This window comes from Cuculus canorus, chromosome 3, assembly GCF_017976375.1.
Source record: "Cuculus canorus isolate bCucCan1 chromosome 3, bCucCan1.pri, whole genome shotgun sequence".
In the NCBI taxonomy this organism is placed as follows: domain Eukaryota; kingdom Metazoa; phylum Chordata; class Aves; order Cuculiformes; family Cuculidae; genus Cuculus; species Cuculus canorus.
Window position 1 is genome coordinate 35,187,322 of NC_071403.1, and position 20,986 is coordinate 35,208,307.

A 20,986-nucleotide genomic window follows, 5' to 3' on the forward strand; every position below is an offset into this window, starting at 1 on the left:
AATAGTTCAGATCCGTAGGAAAAAAAATCAGAATGAGATGAAGTCCAGTTAAAAGGTTTGGTTGATTTGTGAGAAGAGGGTTTTGATTTGTGGTTTTCTTTTTCAATTTGTGCATCAATGAACTTCCATGGAAAAACAAAAGGAAACCACCCTAGGAAAACTAGTTTGCTTTTAGCAAGAGACTATGTTGAAACATTGTCACTGGAGTGCAGATTACAGTACAAGGATTTATAGAGTGCTTACAGATTTGAATGTAGTGGGTGTTGTTTTAGAAGCATCTTGTTGGCAGCCCATAAAGGTTAGCACAACATGCACTAAAACTGTGCATCAACTCGTGGATGGTAACCATCCTGCAGAGTTGCTTATGGCACTAACAGCTTGATGTTAGACTTCTTTACCCTTCCCACCTCTAAAAAACACCCAAATGCTGCGAGAACTGTCATGTTGAAATATGCTGTGTTTGAGACTGCATCAGCTAGAAGGATGACAGTATGGATGAAGGTTTCAAAAGACAGCTGTATAGAGAACCACTGAGCACTTCAGTGGTTAAACACTGTGCTGATTTTTAAAGTACTGTTAGTAGACTGCCTTAACTGTGCCAGCTTCAGCCTTTGAAGAGGGTTGCACTAAAGTATCACAGTGCTTAGAGGAGTAATGTGTTTATGAACTTTAATATTTGGAAATTCTGTATTCAGAATGAAAAATTTAATTCCAGAAATAATTTAATGGTAAGATTCTCTGTTCATATCTCCTGAGAACATCTATTTAGGATGATCTTTAAAATGTTTCAGTAGTCTTTTCTTTTCATATTCAAGATAAATGAGTTTCTAGTAGATAGAAATAAATGTTTAAGTATCCTGTAAATACTTTTATAAATTAACCATGTGCCTTTGTTACTACTGTCCTCTGTTTGATCTTTTTAATTTTGGCTACTAAGAACTCTAGACAAGCATCTAGGTTTCGATGATAGTGTTCTACGTTTCAAAGCAATAAGCAGGACCTGTTCCAGCAGTTACCAAATACATTAAGAAGTTGTGAGCTAATGTATTAAATCTGACTTTTCCAAAGATACAGTTGGATTGAAAGCTTCGTAATGACTACATCCTGCTTCCTGTGTAGTTGCTAGTGTGCTTTAAAATGCTGTCGGTACTGAACGTAATTTACTTCTGCTATGTCTCAATTCAGATGCATAAAACCCACTTAACTGTGAAGGCTGCTTTCCATTTTCAGCTGTGTATGTTAAAAACAGCATCTTTTAAAAAAAAATAATGACTAGTTCTCTTTAAATCTGGGCTGAATCCAAGAATGCTATGTAGTCTGCAAACTGTGGTAGGCTGAGAAAATTTTCCATGTGCATCACTCACATGAATCGTGTGTATGAAAAAAAGGCTTCTCATTAATTGTATTTATAGATCAATGAGATTTTTCTAGTCTGTTTTCACACTAACATATTTATTGGTTTTCATACAGAGGATGTATAGCTTAAAAATGTTAAAATAATGTCAAACAAGTTAATATGTGAAAATGTATTTTCACTGTTACATCTTGTATTTCAAAGCAGATTAAATAATATGGGTTGAAATAACAAAAAATTGCTTAAAATCTGCTCCTCCAAGTCTATGGAACAGGTTTCAGTGACTCTTTCTGAACTTCAGATTTGTCTAGCTTTGTCAGCGATTAACATCTGTGAAATAAAAGGGAATTTGACTGAGAGTAAGTTTGGCTATGTTTGCCTGTTTCAGTTTGCTGAAATGGACTGAGATAAGGGGGTTTTGATGGAAGAAGTTTACGTGAGATATTTAAAGTTCAGTTATGCACTTTGGATTAGATTGTATTCTAATTAATACTAATCTAATAAAGTTCCATCAACAAACTGGGATGGAATTTTAGCAATTTAAAAACATGGTGCTGAGAACCTTGCTTGTATCTTGCTTTTAACTCTTAAGTCCAAAGGGTACACTGTAAAATGTGTGTAGGGAGATTATTGTGAGTTGCAACACTGCACTCTGGCCAGAGCTAATTTAGTTTTGATCATGCTGAACTTTTTGAATAGTTTGTGCCTGAGCTCTATTAAAATTCAGAGAGTGGTGCGCACCACATCAGGGTGCTGTAGGAGTACAGTCTTGGGCATGCTGCAACGCCCAGGATTTTGCATCCAAATTATGATTGTATTATGATCTGCTTTAAGCAAACAAAACCTCAGGGTGTTATATGACTTGTGTGTTTTTTTTTTTTTTTTCTTCCTTTCTTGGCCAAAAATGAAGAACTTAAAAGTGCATTTCCTTTGGAGAAAATCAAATTCAGTCTTTATCCTTGGAGACCTCTAACCATCAGGCTACCTCCAGTTTTTAGACAGTGTGGTGGCTGAAATAAGTCCAAAGCTTGTAGCACTAGACACTAGACTGTGCCTAGATCCAAGATGCTGATACTCCATATCCTGAGTAAAAGAGCTGTCATGTGACTGCTCACTCTCACGTTGCAGAATGAGATGCTACTGAAATGCTACTTTTTAAAAACTATTTATTTTTATTAGGCCTTCAATGCTTTGCAGCTTGGCTTGGAGTCGGAGGGAGAGGCTTTTCAGGTCCAGTTCTTTGACATAATAGCATTTATTGCCGTGAACTCTTATTTTACTTTCTGCACTGTGTGATCATGAAATCTACAACTGATAGAGTGAGCTGGTACTATTGGGCTGTGGCATATGGTGTCCTCTGAGATTTATGTGGCTTTTATTACTGTACTGGGACTTACTGTAATTTAAAAAAGAAAAGAGTGTAAGATCAAGGTCTATTTGTAATCAGGAGTTTTGTTTGTTCTTATGGCAAACTCGACAAAAGTCCTATGTTAGGCTTCTGACTTTGAACTAATTTTACCTTTTCTGTGACCGGGGTAAATAAATACAGGTGGAAATGGTCGCTGGTCCACTTGTGGGAGGTTCAGATTCAGAGGTCAGGGGATGCAGTTGTTACGTAAGTCACATAAGGGGAGCGTAGGTGTGGCTTAACTTATTTTCTTGGTATTAGGGATGTAATGTTCCAGAAGGAAAGATGATCTACTGTACAGTTGAAGAAAATGGAAACGGTCGTCTTGTAGGCTAATTATATGAGGTTACCTTTGCCTAACAGAAGCAGCTAACTATACAATGTGTGGTGATTCTGTCCAGGAAATAGCAGGTAAAATATATTAGAAGACTAAAATAGGTGGACTGAAAATGAAAAGAAAGAGCTGGTCCCTGGGGACCAGTGGAAGAAGCAAGCAACCAAACAAAAAAAAGCTGTTATGTGAACTGGAAGGATGTTTTACATTTTTGAAACAATTTATGGGAAAGCGAAGGTTACATGCTCTTTATCAAATCACTGCTGTGACAGGTAGTTAGGACATTGATTCAATAGTAATGAAAAGCAGTCACCATAGTTTGATGATGTAGACATCATAGCAGGAAGCAGGGATTGGGGTCCAAAACTTGCCTTCCCCACCAGGGAAATGTGGGTGCTGTGTGAAATAAAAGTTGGAACAAATTTTTTCCTTCTCAGATCATGTCTTTTCCCTCTGCCCCCATGACTGAGTTTGTACTGAAAGGGACAGAAGATTACTGGAATGCTAGAAATGTGTCAGAGACTTAACTATGTACATGAGGAGGCCAGAATTGTGCCTCTAGTTTGTGAGTAGTTTCAATAGGTAGAAAAATACCCAGGAGTTGGACCCCCCATTGTAAGCAACATAAGTCATTCCTATCTGCAAAGGTCAATATATCACTGGGCAGGTGCATGTCTGGAGTAGAGTTGTTGAATTTGTAAATACTTGTTGAGTTGTTGATAGAAAATAATCTTGAGATGCATCTCTCTGCTTGCCTTCTCAGCAGAAGCCCATGAGGAAGCCACTTCATCAAGTTGAATCGTGGACAGGTTAAACCATGACAGTGAGCCAATGAAAATATGAGGAAGGACGTAGTCATAGATAGCCAGTATTTTTTTACATCACTAGCTGTAGCAGATCCTCAGGTACGATAGAGTGAACCTTCTTTTCAAAACTGCTATGACTATGGCTTGTATTTTTCCTCAGTCTTTCAAGTAGCAAATTGTCAGATATGATGACCTTGAGAACCATAACAGACAATGCAATGAAGTGTTTCTGTCAATAAGCAACGCCAGCGAATGCAACACAAAAGTCACTTTAATAGCAGAGGGTTGAGTATCAATGTTTACCATGGAAATAGGAACTCAAACATGTCAAAGCATAACCACACCACAGCTGGTCAGTCTTACATCCAGTTTGGACATTGAAGGTTGTACCAAAAGAAGTCTCACAAAATGCACAAGGGAAACAATTTTCAGGAAGTTTTTAGAAGTACCAATCTATCCTCATTTTGTCGTCTAAAACCCTTTTATTATTAAAACCAATGAAAGTAAAAGCAAACATGAAGAAAGTCAGTTTACTAAGAAAGTTAATTAAAATACCTTGTAAAATTACAAATGGGAAACTGGTGGAATTGAATAGGTTCCTCAGACAACTCATATTTTGTGACTGAGTTGTCGTCATAATTGTATTTATAACACAGATGAAAGTGGATGTATTTTCTTCTTCTATAACTTCAGATATGTCCACTCAGGGTGATGAAATGCAAAAACCAGCCTACGCTTCATTGTTAATATCCCAGACGAATTTGATGGGCAGGGTCTTAATTTTCTCTCCAAGAACTTTGTCAAACCTTTCATTCTGTGCGACTGTCATCGTGTTTTTCCAGTCTCCAACAGTGCCTGAGGAAAGAGGCAGCAAAGGGAAGTGAGGAGCAGAATGTGCATCTCTGAAGCCCACTGCAAACACCATGTGCTAGTCTTGGGAAGAAAAATCCTTCCTTTCGTAGTACCTCCCTCTTGCTGGCCTGCCTAGTAAGGCTCTGTGTGCTCTTTTGAGTATGTGCTTCCAACTCTAGGTGCTGTTCAAAAAGAAGAGTATAGACATATAATCTTGACTCCTCATAAAGTAATTTGAGGAACACCATTTGTTTTGGTGTTTTACTGATTCCTTTGAGACCAAAGAGGAAATTATTAAAGCAACAATTCTTATTTTTCTCTCAGTGCACCTCTCTCTTTAATCTTTGGAGGTCTCCCCTACCCTCAGCACTAGGACGTCTTAGCAATGCCCCAGGAGCCTGTATCTGACAGGCCTGTTAGAACTTGAGCTACAATCAGTAAAACATTACTGTTTTACTATACTCAGGAAAATATGGTAAATCACTGATTATTCTTACACCAAGAAGTGTGGGATCAAATGGTTGTTCCATCAGACTGCTTCCACTTTACCTTTTCGTAGAAAACTACCCTTCTCTCTCGCTATGATGTCATCTGGCAGGCTCTCATAGTTCGCCCTGGGATCTTTTCTCATGTTCTCAAATGTAGCCTGTCTCACAACACTGTCCAGTTCCTCTTCATTCAGTTTCTTGCCTAGGAAGTTGCAGATCTTCAGCACAGCACTTCTGAGATCCTGCAATAATAATAAGAGTCCTGATGATGCAAAGAACTAAATGCATGCAATGGTGAAATACAAGAGAGTAAAAGACATGCATTTGAGTGCAAAACTGACCATAATTTTTATGTGAGCAAGTCTTGTTTGTATCAGTTCAACAGTGGAGAGCAGTGGTGCTATAGCTCACTGCAGCACTACGCCCTTGGAGATGGGAAATTCTATGCTCTCCCCATAGGGCAGATCCAGTCTGCATCTTACATTAGATGCCCTGGCAAAGTCACCTGTGAAACTGCACCTGTCACTGTGAAGGCACTCAGCCCATGGGGGTTTTGTCAGACTTGCCCTAGCAAGGGACTCAATTTGAGCAACCCCAGCCTCTGAAGGAAGAGGGACCAGTGCAGCAGCACATGACGTGGGCTGTGATGCTGTAGTTGGGTCATTTTCGGGCTTGCCTCCAAGGAGAAGGACAGACACCTCAGAGAAATGAGAAGTTACACAAAGGCACAGTCAGCCACTGAGAAGGAAACTTCTGGTCAGCAGTCTGAGAGATCCTCAAGCACTTTAAAACCTGCCCTTCAGTGCTTCTTTCCTTTAGTAGAACTGTCCTTATGAGATCAATATTCCTGTTGAAGATACCTAGGAAAGTCTTGTTCTGTACTATTTCAGGACGGGGTTTTTTTGAGGGAGTGGCCGTGAAGATGGTTTTACCTAATAGTTGTCTAGTAATTGATAAGACGTTGAACCAATGAGACAAATTACTTCATCCTCTCAGAAGTCTCAGTTTTAATCTACTCCGCAACAAATTATGTGCTTTCCAACATAAAGTGTAATTGTAGAGAACTGTCTGAAAATGGACTCAAATTAGGAAGAGAATATCTGGAGTACAGTGATACTAATTGACCTCACCTTTTTCATTTCTTCATAGGTAAGAAAGAGTATATTGAAATCCTCTGCATGACTGAACCAGCCTGAGACGTGATCCAGCCAGGAACTGGCAAGTACTTAGCAAGGGAAATTATTAAAACAAAAAATAAAGAGAAATACTATTAACACCTAGGATCAAAACAGTATTATTATCAGCCATTTAGGTCTTTGAAAGGGTTTTTTTAAAGAATATTTTTTCATAATCAGAGGGATACATGCTCACAGTCTGTGACAATTCTCCGAGCTAGTGTGGCAAATGCCCTTTTGCTTCTAGTAATCTAAACTAATACCAGCAGAAGCAAAACCTACTTCTCTATCTTTGCTGTACACTGTCTATTCTTATGGGTTCAGCTCCACCAACCAACTGCAGAAAGTGTTAGAAGATTTTCAGTCATAATGATTATGTTCTGAACCAGCATCTATTTCAGATAAAATAAGCAGCTTGCATGTTATTGTGGAGCAGCAAAGCCATGACTATGATACTCCCTATGGACCAGCTTTCATCATAAAGCGGTGTGAAGCTCAGGCGGCTCTGAAGCTTTGGATTCAGATCAGCATAGCCAAGGATTCTGGTAATTTATATTTATTGATGTAATTAATCTTCATTCAAACTGAGGTCATGGAACAAGATTTGGGCTCCTTAGTAAAATAGATATCTTACCTTTGCCAGATAAAAATCTCTCCATGAAAATGTTTAAATCTGGGATTTCCTCTAGTGTTTTCATATATTTGGAAAAGTGGTAGTAAGAAATCATAACATCCTTAGGGTTCCTGGTAATATAAATAATCTGCAAAACAATAAGAAGACTTAGCTCAGAGATACTGAAGGACTTCATTACCCTGCCCATCAGAGCATTTTTCCATGCAGGTCCCACTAAAACTGTGTGAAAACAGTTTGAATGTGACAATCACATTAGGTAAATTCTGGATAAGGTAGTGCTGTCAATTTGTTTATAGGTGGTGGTATTTCTGTAGTTGCAGTCGCTCAGTGCCTGTGGCTAACTGTCTTCATGGTATCAGTCTTACAGGCTTCAGTGATAATGTTCATCTGTACAAGGCAGTCAGGTTGAAATAACAAGACTAGAAAGTAATTATTTTGGTTCAGCTTCATATTTCTGTGTACAGCCATGATAAAGTAAAAAGGAGTTTCTCATAAATCCCAGCTTTGATAGTGTTGACAGCATCAGTACTGTGTGACCTCAACTCCTGGACTGTGCTGCTGGTGCCAGAGACAGCATGCAAGAAGACTTTGCGTGACATGTAAGAGGGAGCCCTGGCATCTTAAAAAGAGGAGTTGCTATGGGCAAGGGTTATTTTGGCTCCTACTGACTCCTGACCACATGGGAGATGCTGCCTCAGGCACAGACCAGGTACCACATGTGAGATAGGCAGCCTTTTGCCTCTCGACTGACACCACGTATCAGCTTCTACTAAGTCTTTTCTCCTTAACACTTACTGTCTGATGAGGGACAGAAAAGAGAGCCTGACCCCTCACCTTTATGTCATGGGTTCTTTCAGTGAGCCTTAGAGTAGTAGCCTGGTTACACCTGTCTCTAAGGAGGCATTTTCTGTGGGAGACAGGCCCTAAGCTATGGCGCAGTTCATGATGGAGACTCCTATTCAGAAAGTCACAGCACTGGAGAGCAAGAAAAGGCAGTTGTGACATTGCCTCTCTACCTACTATAGTCTGGTCCTGCTCATATTTTCAGAGTGGGAGACTTCTTTTTTCAGACATAACTTTGCTTGAATTGCATGTTTTCACAAGGGAAAGGTCAATGCAAGTCTCTGACCCTGTCAGATCCTTCCGAGATGCACCACCCCTCTCTCTCTAACAGTGCTGGAGCTGAGAGACTTGGCAAAGGGAAACAAAAAAAATGGGCTTTAGAAAATCCTTGATCTCCCCACATATATGAAGCAGGTGACATTTACACTGAGATATGGGGAACTGAAAGAGGAGAAAGGTAGGATTTGGACCAATTCAGTGAGGCAAATTGACATGATTTGTTTTAAGGAAATAGTAAAAATAACGTCACTTACACGAGCTCTTTTGTTTCTCAGGCCTCTTGGCACTAAGTAGTAAGGCAGGTGAGTGGCCAAGATACGAGGCGAAGGAAGAGTTGCATAATCCCTTTTATTTACATTGTATTCCAGCCATGGGATTCTGTCTAAATTTTCCACATTTTCTGTTCCATTACGGTGGCCTTCAAAAAATATTAAGCTCAAAATGTTCTGAGTCCACACAGTTCCTGAGAAGGAAAACATTATATTTGAACCTTACTTGATGTTTTTTTTAAAAAAAAATAAAGATAGTACATTGTCATAAACAAAGTCTCTGCACAGCTATAATGAGTTTCACTTTGTGAATATAAGTAAAACTTTATGTACTGAAGAAAGCAAACATTGTCTTGGTGACTGCTGAGTGCAGAATGGAAGAATAATTTTGTTTTGTCCCTGCAGAAAAGCTACAGACAGTAACTAAACCTTCAGTTCATTCACCCAGTATACTCAGCTTTCACACAAATTATGTCTGTCCTTACTCTCTTGGGGGAATATGAATTGCTGCATCTCTGTGAGCCATGCTCGTAAGAATATCTCATATTCAGTGGATCTGGAAAAGACCTTTGCTTCCAGAACTTCTGCAAAGTGTTGGGAGATGTCATGAAACAAAGAGCTGATAACAGGATGTTTGTAAAGCACAAATGAGCCCCACAAAGCAAATGCTTGTGGCAAGAGGCTCTCTGAATTTCCTTGGGAAAGGTCTGGCTCCCAGGTCACAGCTGCTGGCAAGGATGATCTAAAAAGACAGGACCCTGAAGGTGGCTGACTGCTATGCCAGTGTGGGTTCATGTGACAGCTAGTAATGGTAGGAAGCAAAAAAAACCAACCATTAGTCATTTAGATAACGAGCATAGTTAAGTAGCTTAACTATGGAGTGGACTATTTAGGTCCAGGTCCCTTGGCCTTCTCAGCACTATACTAGTGTTGGCTCCTTTTGCCTTTTATGCCATAGGCCAGTAAAGATGGACACTTGAGAGAACTCAGATCAGTGCAGAAGCACATTGAATTATTGCTGTAGGTTACCTGGAACAAACACAGAGAAAGGATGGCACCTGAAATTGAAACCTAGTTGCAATACTTCACCTGGGAAGGAAGCTCTTGGTTCTGGAGATTAGGCTGTATGCGCGTTGCAGATTTAAAGTCTCTGGGCAAGCGAAAAGAATAGCCCTGGGATTCAGAGGAACAATACCCAGTGATTTCACACCTGTGTTGGCTGTCTTGCTCTGCTTGGACAACAACCTGGACAATTTTTCTGCACAATGGTAGAGATTCAACAGAAGGATTGGAGGGTACCTTGGATTGATAACTGGTGAGGAAGAACAAGGATGGTGGGCAGGACAGAGGAAAAGGTGTGAATGAGGAAGACGTATTCTGTGCAATTCATAACTCCAAAATTATCTTCCAACTTCTTCCTGTCCTAGGGTAGCCAATCACTTTGCAAACTGTAACTCCTGCTTCCAAAGATGTGCTCATCTCAGTGCTACAACATCTTTATCCCTTAAATACTGCCTTCTTATCCTCTTTCTTTGCCTTACTTGGACAGCTCACCCTGCTGCTGGCAGACGATGAGCTAGCATCACCTGGGCTCCTTGCCCCTCGCTCTGTCACCCACTCCGCCTCTGAAGGCTTCTTGGATCATAACTACCTTCACCTCAACCACACCTTGTGTTCCCTGCACTCCTTCTAGACTTTACTCAAGAATGTCTTTCTGCCCCAAGTGTTTCACTGAATACCTGAGGGAATAGTGAATTCCAGCAAGATGTTCAGTGACCCTCAAAAAGGACATACGCTAATAAAACACCAGCTATGTTATCTGAAGGCTTATCTTGAAGGCAGCTGAAGAAAACCAAAGGATAATGGCAGAGGTTCCCACGAGCACAAACGGAAGAGGAGAGCAGAGGCCTTGAAAGTTCAGGCACAGATTGGTACCAAAGAGGTCAAGGCTTCGCCATAAATGACTGCTTAATGCATGATCAAGTAATTGATTACTAATCACTTCAAAAATGGGTAGACCAGTTTTAGAGCATAAAGTGAAGGTGTATGGAAACGTACAGGTCTAGGCATGTCAAGTATTCAGATGTCATGTAAGGCGACTGTGAAGCCAGGTGGTTGTCCAGTTGCATTTGCTTCAGAAACAGGAACACAGAACTCATCCCACTAGTGTCCTATATTGCTATGTAGGTAAATATTACCTCATTATCCTAGAAAGCAGTTATATACCATTGACTCATATTTGTTTTGATCTCCTGTTTGGTTATAATTTGGATTCTGCGATCCCCAAAACACCTTATGAGCAAGCCCACAAATCATTCCAGATATCCCATAATCATGTCCACACTCATGCACCTAACCCTATTAAAATTATGTATGCTGAGCAGGAACCTTGTGTCTGGATGTTCAGGCCATGGCTATGCAGGGTTCACACTAAATGCTGTTCTGCATATACTCGGATACGATTCAGGTCTGAAAGCAAAGCTGACCACCCTAAGCACTTCTGCAGTAAATGGCTGAATAACGGCAGATGTTTCTCCCTTTTAGAAACAATTCCATTCTTACCTGATTTGGGGTAAGTAGCTAAAAATATATCACTGTCATTGCAAAATATATTCCTTTGTATTTGAATATATATTCTTTTGGTAGTTCCATTGTTAATCTGTTGTCCTTATAAGTGAATAACCTGCAATAAGAAAATATTAAGTTCAATCTATTACTTCGGTTGTCATCTCACAGAAACAAACAAAAAACCCAAACAAATGAGTAATTTAAAGAAAGAATCCAGTACTGGCTAATTTTAGCAAAGTGCATTTCTGCAAAATGCTTGAAAAAAAGCCACTGCTATTCAGCTTTCCGAGTTTCACAAGAACAGGATATATTTCGAATGAAAAATAATTGTATAGCAATACCCTTTACTCATATACAAGTATATCCTACGTGCTTGTAAAAACTCATGTAACTGAAGGCAACCTCTGTAAAAACCATTTGTCAGAGTTCCTCTAGGATTTGAGAGGCTGTAGAGTTTTCTTTGGGATATCATCAGCTCTTGAACACAGATAGCTTAACTATGGAGTCAGGCTCAGTCCTCATGGGTCCCTTTGAACATGAGATGTTCTACAGTTCTACCAAGCTCTCATTCTGAATTTTCTGATGGAAACTCTTCAGGATGTCTTATTACAGTTTCTGTCTCGTTCTACTTATTCTCCATCTCATTACTAATGTCTCTCCCATAGGAAGTATAATTTCTGCAAATTTCTGCAAACTGTGATGGATTAGCACGAACATGTATTATTTTCTCAAACGTGCCTACTCGTTTTATGACATTGTTTTCATTCCCCACTAACACCATTGTTGTATGTTTGCCTGAAAAAGACACCAATCATTGTGATGAGAAATTTCTCTTGGGGAAATACAGAAAGAGTGAGGGAGGCTGAAGAGAGAAACAAACTCCTGTAGCTCAGCAAGAGGCAGATGGAGCATTAGCCAAGTGATCTGAATTCACCACAACAGACAGTCCTTGGAAATGAAGCTGCCGATCCTACCTCTTATCATTAGCTTATCTTCAGGACACACTTTGCTTCCCCTTCACCTTCCCAGTTTGTGAACTCCCCTTGCCAGCAACACTGCCCTTGGCAGGAGCACTGCCCTTCAACCCACAAAAACAAAGACATGCCCTCCTGCTCGGATACCTCAAAAAGCACCTGGGGATCTCCAGTGGAGTGCCCACCCAGGCAGGTTGTCAGGGCAGGGGAAGGGGTGCAGTGGCCACTGTCACGACCAGGGACACCTGCTGCCCACCTTGCCCTATTTTCCTCCAGCGGTCAGAGGACAAATGGACATACCTCAGATGTGGAAAAGGCTGAGGCAGGCTCTGATCTAAACAACTCCTTGAACATGCGGTGCTACCAAGTGTAAGACAAACGCATGCCTTTGTCTTATGAGTATAATCAAGTTTGTTTTTTCCTATGAACATATGAACTTGGCATTGTTAGTAAATGCAAAAATCCTTTGTTTTGACTCTGTTCTACAGCCAATGACCTGCAGGCAAAGAAATGCAGCTGGATGGGATGTCTTCTTCCTGGGATCATCCACCCCTGCAGTTGTGCTGCCCTCCCTCTATGCCACGGCCAGGGTAGTGAGGCGATTGAGGGGAGCTGCAGCTGCGTGGGGGGCTGCCTGCCTTACCTCACGATGACAGGCACTGCCTGTGTCCAAGCCTGTGAGGTACTTCAGACTCACAGCAAACTCTCCGTTTCATTACTGAAATAACCTCCAATCAGAGCTCTAAATGGAAAAAACCCCACATTTGGAAATGAAGGTATGCTTTTAAATTTGAATTGTGGTAACAAAGGTGGGAAAGTCCTAACATTGCAAAGATATGGAGAACGAATGAAAAACTTTGCTGATAGAGGAGAGAGAGCAAGGAATTAATGGGAAACAAAAAGGCAGCACATTCAATGCACTATATACAGAAACCTTCTTGATCTCGTTCTGTGAAAAACATGAGGTTTTATACCACTTTGGAACAAAGGCTATTGAACTGCTTTTTTTTACAGATGTATGACTACACCATGAAAAAGCATGCCACAGAAAAATAGCCTTGCCCCATTTCCTGAAAAACCTGTTCACAATCTAGTGTATACCATGGGAGAAAAAAATAATCAAAATTCATTTGTGTTTTTACCAGCCAAGTACATATCTCAAAAAAAAGGTCTAAAAAATCTGTCTCAAAATTCAGGCACAAAGGTGTCTGCCAGTTAATCTCCTAAATCCAGTGACCACACACTTTTGCACTGCTTTGTTAATTATTTCACAGTTACAAATCTAATTTCTTTGTAGAGAGATACAGAAAAGCCCATAAGAGACCCCAGTTTCCACACCAGCACTGCTCTGGACAGCCGTCCTCCTCCCAAGCACGAACCAGCTCTACTTGCAGTTGTCTGCAACTCTTTCTGGCAGTATGTGCCAAAAATGGTCTACAAAAGAGTTCAATGTACAATTATTATTTTACTGGGTGTGTAATAGCACATCATTTAACTGGCAGATCTACCTCTTTAATAATTCCAGGCGTGCTTACCTTCTCTGCTGTGTTCAGTGCCCACCAAGACGTCTGCTACTACTTCCCTGCGTGGGGAATGCGAGTGATTCTAGAGAGGCATGAGCTGTCATGTTTCCTTTTTAACTGAGATGTGAACCCGTGGACATTGTGCTGGTTGGCTGGCATTCAATATTTGCTTTTCTGTAATGCAAACAGAGATTAGAGAACTAATATTACTCACCAAAAAAGTTAAAGCAGTCCAGAAAGATTTTTTTAACTATTTAAATGTTCATTTTAATCCTGTTTCTTCTCATTTTTATCAACAGCATTATTAAGATTGGAGAGGAGCAGAAGTGAATAAAATCTTTTGCTTTTTGCTAGATTTTGTTGTTTGTTTGTTAGGTTTTTCATCATATTTTACTAAACTTTTCCACAAATTGTTTTTTGTCTCTAAGCTATGTGTGACAATATTCCCAAAGAATAGCACGAAACCACTACTCTACCAGGAAGGGGTTGTTCAGACTGAAGTAGCTCCTTCCAGGTTCGTGTCGAAGACCAGGAATGAGCTGATCGGGTTAATCACATGTATGTGTTCATGTTAAGTTTTTCTGTGAGGTATTTTATAATTGAAAGAAAATAATGCCTGAGACTTTTCTCACTGAACACTATACTGCGACAACATCACAAAGAAGAACATTTTGTTCCCCAGTTCAGTGCTCTGTTTTGCATAGGGTTGCTTTTTAACCTGGATCGAATCCTCTGGTAGTCCCCAAACTTGCACAACCGAAGAGTCAGGCTGATTAGCATGTGAATGAGCCAGAAAGAGAACTGAGGCAGAGGTTTTGTTTCACCACAGAGGAAACTCTTACAGTGAAACATTAAGCCTGTTCTGCTTTGCCTTCTGCTCCAATCAGGCACATACAACTCTGGTAGTTTGTAACTCCACTTTCTATTCTGGGTATTGAATAAGAGCAAAAGACAACATCTATTGATCACAAAACTAGGTGGAGAGGTGCTCCACTAGGTGTTCCATCCACTGGCACATTCCTTTGAAGAATCCAAAGAGTAACACTTATGGTCCCACTTCACCTTCGTGGCTGGAGAGTAAACAAGGTGTGAGCTATGGCAAGAAGCAATAAATTCCAGTGAAAAGCAAGAGTGTATAAAGCCATTTGGCCTTTGGACTGACAGTGAGTGGGGAAAGCATATGAATCCTAAGTATAATGCAAAAGGTCAGCATCCTAAAGTTAGAATTTGTCCTGGCTTGTCAGTAGTACAGAATGAGAGTCTCTCTGCAGTTAATTGAACAGAGGTTTCACGTGTATTATCTTTTTCAAGATGAATAGGCCACTGTAATATTAATAATTAACCTTGGGTCCCAAACACTTACATGTACTTATGTATAACATGTACTTCTATTATAGGTGCAGCTGGGCAAAGTTCAGTGGGAGACTGGGAAAGGGAATGAATGGTTTAATGTATAATTTAAACAAAACTGATGTTCTTGGTGCTACTAACAGCTTATAGGCTTCTCTGGTTGTTTCCTCTTGTATTTTGCACCAATACAAGGTTCAAACAAGAGTCATATTTTTTTTGCAACAAGGTTCAACAAGAGTCATCTTCAGTCTTTGCCTTTGACAAAATTCAAACAAGAAATTTGTAAATGAAGTTGCTCATGCGTGTTTGATGAAAAAGAATGAGTATAAATAGACACTGAGAATAAGGTACAATAAGTAGACAGTTCTGTGTTTTCTGGTTTCTTCTTGTAAAAGAAGTTCCGAAACTGATTGTTTGTTAGTCATCTGAAACTGTAACCTTCCAATTTTTTGTTCTTACAAGTAACAGTCACCACTAAAAAAGACCAGGAAGCAACAAATTCCAGAGAATCCACTGATGTAGAGGCCATCAGTTAATTTATGTATCAGATGATATAAATGTCTTCTATGGGTCTCCAAGAACATGTCCAACATATTTGGCTTCTTCTCCCTTAAACTTGTGAGGCAAATACCCTTTGCCTGTCCAAGTCCCACTTTTTTAGCAGAAGGAAGTTTGACTGTACTTCAAGATTTAGACAGTTTATTTCCTCTTTTGTCTCATTCAGCATTAAGGACCATTATGTGATCTTCATTATGTGATCTTCTACCACCCTCTTACAATATGCTTCATCATGCCAAAGACAAATTCCTTCTAAGTACCTACAAAACAAGATCATTTTTCTTCTTTAAGTCTGTCCTTCAGACAACTCTATGCTATGATGCCAGAAAACCACTTGTCAGCAGCTGGATAGTCATTGCTGAGATCGTTGTTAGCACATTGAATAACTGTTGTGTGATGTTTCTTGTCATATTTTTAGATTGTAAATGCATTAATCTTCTCTGTATGCCCTTGTTAGCATTCTGGACTTTGCCTAGGTATCTGGGCTTTTAGGCATGACTTCAGTATAAGTTCATAATGTTTATTATAATGAATTGATAAATGAAATGTCAGTAGTAAATGTTAATAAAACAGAGTAATCTCTGGGACATTATTCATGCTGTCAGGCAAAACAGATGCATACACCCAATCATGCTGGTCACAGGTGAAAGCAGCAATACATAAGATACAGGGAGTGCAGTGATAGGATGAGGGGTAATGGTTTTAAGCTGAAAGAGGGGAGGTTTAGATTAGATATTAGGGAGAATTTTTTTACTGTGAGGGTGGTGAGGGACTGCCACAGGTTTCCCGGGGAAGTTATGAATGTCCCATTCCTGGAGGTGTTCAAGGCCAGGCTGGATGGGACTTTGAGCAACCTGACCTAGTGGAAGATGTCCCTGACCACGGCAGGGGCATTGGAACTAGATGATTTTTAAGGCTCCTTCTGATGCAAACCATTCTATGTTTCCATGACACTGTTGAGATCTCAAGAGACAGGAATGAGCATTTAGACGAAAACGTAAAATAAAGAAAAATATCATGGTGTCAGCCACCTTGCCTCTATGGTCAGACCAAAAATAGGTAAAGAAATAGAACGAAAGCCTCCTGATGCATAGACATGTGGAAGACAGCTTTTTTTTTTTTTTTTTTTAACAGAATCAACAGTGTATTGTCAATCTGAGCAGCCTTTATTTTTTTCTGAGAATTTCCAGGCAGCAGCTGAAAGTCGCAGGAGAAAAAGTGACAGAAGTCAAGACAAGCAGGTCATTAAACGGGTTTCATGACGAAACCTATGTGTAGGTTACAATTCCTGTTATGAAGCATTGATGAGATTTCACCCATCATATCAATAAACTCTTTTGACCTGAGGCAATAGTTTTCATTGTACCACTATCAATGCTTTATTAAGTGCATCTCTGCTGCTTATGTGCTTTTGGCACATATGGTTGTAAAAGTAGCTTATTGGTATTTATTGCCCAGTACTTTCTTCCTAAGAAAGGACAAGTGTCACTGTTGGGCATACACAAACCTTTACCCCAATCTAAAAATGAGATTGCCTAACAAGTACAGGAGAAAAAAATATATAAATAATGTATTAATGGATGAACTACTGTGAACTCATGGTATGCCAGATCCATAAGCTAGGTAGGACACCAGTAGCTATCTTTGGCTGTAGACCTCACCCATGTAACATTGTTTTTATTTGGAGGTGATGAGGAGAGGGAAAGGAAGAGAAAAGTCACAGGGAAAAGAAGAGTTCTGGAAATCAAGATTAGAGAGAAGGAACTGAGAAATAGTTAATATTAAAGCAGGTTTTAATTTCTCTGGGTTTACTTTTTTTTTTTTTTTTACTGAGGTATATGAAGAGGTTATTTACTTATCTTAAAAAAACCACATTTTACTAAGTAAAATATCACATTTCCAGGATTCATTGTCAGTAATAGATGTGCTGCATGAAGAGCAGGAAATTTGAGGGAGTAGTTGCACATCTATGTTTTGTTCTTTTCTCAAGTGAGAACTTTATGATATTTTCTCTATTGATTTAGGAGAAAGTTAATTTTTTACAAAACAGTAACCGCTTTGCTTATGCAACAGTGGGGAAATCCTTATCTTGTCCCTCTTCAGGAAATTCTCTACATTTGATTTCTCTAACCTTATTATGCTTTTGAAGGAATGAATAAAGATGACTATCTTAACGTTCACATTTTGTATAGATACAGATAGTCTGCAAGAAAACATTTCTTTCTTGTTTTTTAAGCCTGGGAAAGATATATTACCTCAAAACACTAATCAGATGTGATTTAGAAACAGACACAAGTTCTCCATGAGGATGAATTTATCACCCAAGATGCTAGAATAGGCAGGTATAAATGCTGACTTTATGCTGACACTACAAAATAATGAAACACTGATGAATGACACTTGACAGCTTTCAGGAAATAAGTACTTCCTAGCTGGAACATAGGGCCTCTCAGCCCTTGCTGCTTAGCAATACAAGTGGTATGAAGAATATTGGTTTTATAATTAGGGTTAAAATGGCAGTGGTTCCTTATAATAAAACCCTTCTCTAAACTCTTCATCTCTAGAATCTGATTGCCATTAAAAAAGACGTGAAAGACCCCTTTGTTGTGCTTGCATGGAAAATGCAGTGTAATTCATGCAGCACTGTCTGAACATTCTCTGCATATGAAAATTATTATGAAATAACCACGAGATGGAATTAAAACTTATCACTTCTCTTCATTCAACAGATCTCTCTTGCACAACTCCCGGGGATGTCCACGTGCCACCTGCAGAAAGCAGAGCAACGGGACCGTAATAGTATGCATAAAACATCGTGTACCAGTGAGCTCTCGTCTGCACAGAGGAAATCATCACTTTCAGGGCTGGAGGGTGTAATTAAATTGCCTGCCATGTAGCCCAAGGGAATAAATAGAAAGTGTCAAAATCGTTTCTGTGTGAAAAACCTAGGGGTCACCAAAATCCATAGGTTTCACTGAAACCTTCAGTTAGGAACACTTAATCTAAAAATGCTTATCTATGTAGCAATGTGAATTAGAATTAAATACTAGAACTACTAGAATATTACTAGCATAACTAGGTAACTTGATTTTTTGCTTCAAAATAACTTTCACGTCAAAGTCTCTATAAGTTCTTAATATTACAATATATAAAACAAAGATTTGGACATGTTATATTTAAGATAAATTAAATCTAACTAGCCAAAAAAGAATTAAATATTTTGCCCCAAAAGTTTGAATTTTCAGAGTCTTTATATTGTTCTCAAGGAGAAATGAACACATTTTCAAAATCATGGTAAAACAGTTACAGCTGCTGAAGAAGCCAAGTGGCATTTTACACACTAATTAGTTGAAGATTTTCTGAGTTAGTTTACTCCACGTAAAGAATAAACCACTCCAACACTCAATGTCCAGCAGTTACCAGTTTGTGCTCTGTCTTGTGTAGGTTCACAGAAACTCCTTCACTGCTTTTGTTCAGAAAATAGTTTGTAGAATCATAGAATAGTTTGGGTTGGAAGGGTAAAGTTCATCTAGTTCCAATCCCCCTGCCATGGGCAGGGACACCTCCCACTAGATCAGGCTGCCCGAGGTCCCATCCAACCTGGCCTTGAACATCTTCAAGGATGGGGCGTCCACAACCTCCCTGGGCAACCTGTGCCAGGGCCTCACCGCCTTCATGGTGAAGAAATTCCTCCTTATGTCTAGTATAAGTCTGTCCCTCTCCAGTTTATAGCCATTCCCCTCCGGTCCTGTCACTACAAGCCTTTGTGAACAGACCCTCCCCAGTTTTCTTGTAGGCCCCTTTCACGTACTGGAAGGTCACTATAAGGTCTCCTCAGAGCCTTCTCTTCTCCAGGCTGAACAAGCCCAACTCTCTCAGCCTGTCCTCGTATGGGAGGTACTCCAGTCCTCTGATCGTCCTTGTAGACCTCAGTTCCATATCCTCTTATGCTGAGTATTCCAGAACTGGACACAGTACTGCAGATGAGGTCTCACAAGAGAGGAATAGAGGGGCAGAATCACTTCCCTTGACCTGCTGGCCACGCTTCTGTTTAGACAGTGTGGTGGCTGAAATAAGTCCAAAGCTTGTAGCACTAGACACTAGACTGTGCCTAGATCCAAGATGCTGATACTCCATATCCTGAGTGAAAGAGCTGTCATGTGACTGCTCACTCTCATGTTGCAGAATCTGGCAGGGCCTGAAATGCTACTTTTTAAAAACTATTTATTTTTATTAGGCCTTCAATGCTTTGCAGCTTGGCTTGGAGTTGGAGGGAGAGGCTTTTCAGGTCCAGTTCTTTGACATAATAGCATTTATTGCCGTGAACTCTTATTTTACTTTCTGCACTGCGTGATCGTGAAATCTACAACTGATAGAGTGAGCTGGTACTATTGGGCTGTGGCATATGGTGTCCTCTGAGATTTATGTGGCTTTTATTACTGTACTGGGACTTACTGTAATTTAAAAAAAAAAAAAGAGTGTAAGATCAAGGTCTATTTGTAATCATGAGTTTTGTTTGTACTTATGGCAAACTCGACAAAAGTCCTATGTTAGGCTTCTGACTTTGAACTAATTTTACCTTTTCTGTGACCGGGGTAAGTAAATACAGGTGGAAATGGTCGCTGGTCCACTTGTGGGAGGTTCAGATTCAGAGGTCAGGGGATGCAGTTGTTACGTAAGTCACATAAGGGGAGCGTAGGTGTGGCTTAACTTATTTTCCTGGTATTAGGGATGTAATGTTCCAGAAGGAAAGATGATCTACTGTACAGTTGAAGAAAATGGAAACGGTCGTCTTGTAGGCTAATTATATGAGGTTACCTTTGCCTAACAGAAGCAGCTAACTATACAATGTGTGGTGATTCTGTCCAGGAAATAGCAGGTAAAATATATTAGAAGACTAAAATAGGTGGACTGAAAATGAAAGGAAAGAGCTGGTCCCTGGGGACCAGTGGAAGAAGCAAGCAAACAAACAAAAAAAAGCTGTTATGTGAACTGGAAGGATGTTTTACATTTTTGAAACAATTTATGGGAAAAGGAAGGTTAGATGTTCTTTATCAAATCAAAATAATTATTTCTTTAAATTAGAAGTTGTATCCTGCTGTGACGAGTAGTTAGGACATTGATTCAATAGTAATGAAAAGCAGTCACCATGGTTTGATGATGTAGACATCATAGCAGGAAGCAGGGATTGGGGTCCAAAACTTGCCTTCCCCACCAGGGAAATGTGGGTGGTGTGTGAAATAAAAGTTGGAACAAATTTTTTCCTTCTCAGATCATGTCTTTTCCCTCTGCCCCCATGACTGAGTTTGTACTGAAAGAGACAGAAGATTACTGGAATGCTAGAAATGTGTCAGAGACTTAACTATGTACATGAGGAGGCCAGAATTGTGGCTCTAGTTTGTGAGTAGTTTCAATAGGTAGAAAAATACCCAGGAGTTGGACCCCCCTTTGTAAGCAACATAAGTCATTCCTATCTGCAAAGGCCAATATATCACTGGGCAGGTGCATGTCTGGAGTAGAGTTGTTGAATTTGTAAATACTTGTTGAGTTGTTGATAGAAAATAATCTTGA

General features: G+C 39.8%; 1 protein-coding gene and 1 long non-coding RNA gene across 3 annotated transcripts; one reads left to right on the plus strand and one right to left on the minus strand.

The window, feature by feature from the left end:
* Positions 1-4,157: 4,157 nt before the first annotated feature.
* LOC128851712 (amine sulfotransferase-like) lies at positions 4,158-12,432 on the minus strand. Its single transcript, XM_054062550.1, is given in 8 exon segments — positions 4,158-4,757; positions 5,304-5,484; positions 6,373-6,467; positions 7,052-7,178; positions 8,428-8,636; positions 11,005-11,043; positions 11,046-11,125; positions 12,285-12,432. Coding segments are annotated over 8 exon segments (987 nt in total). The 5' UTR covers positions 12,416-12,432; the 3' UTR covers positions 4,158-4,632.
* LOC128851713 (uncharacterized) lies at positions 6,474-19,955 on the plus strand. 2 transcript variants are annotated; one of them, XR_008449119.1, is made up of 3 exons: positions 6,474-6,962; positions 12,473-12,760; positions 18,145-19,955. It is a non-coding gene; the product is annotated as an uncharacterized LOC128851713 (long non-coding RNA). The 2 variants fall into 2 exon arrangements; XR_008449120.1 differs by lacking the exon at positions 6,474-6,962 and adding an exon at positions 12,307-12,353.
* The last annotated feature ends 1,031 nt before the right edge of the window (positions 19,956-20,986 follow it).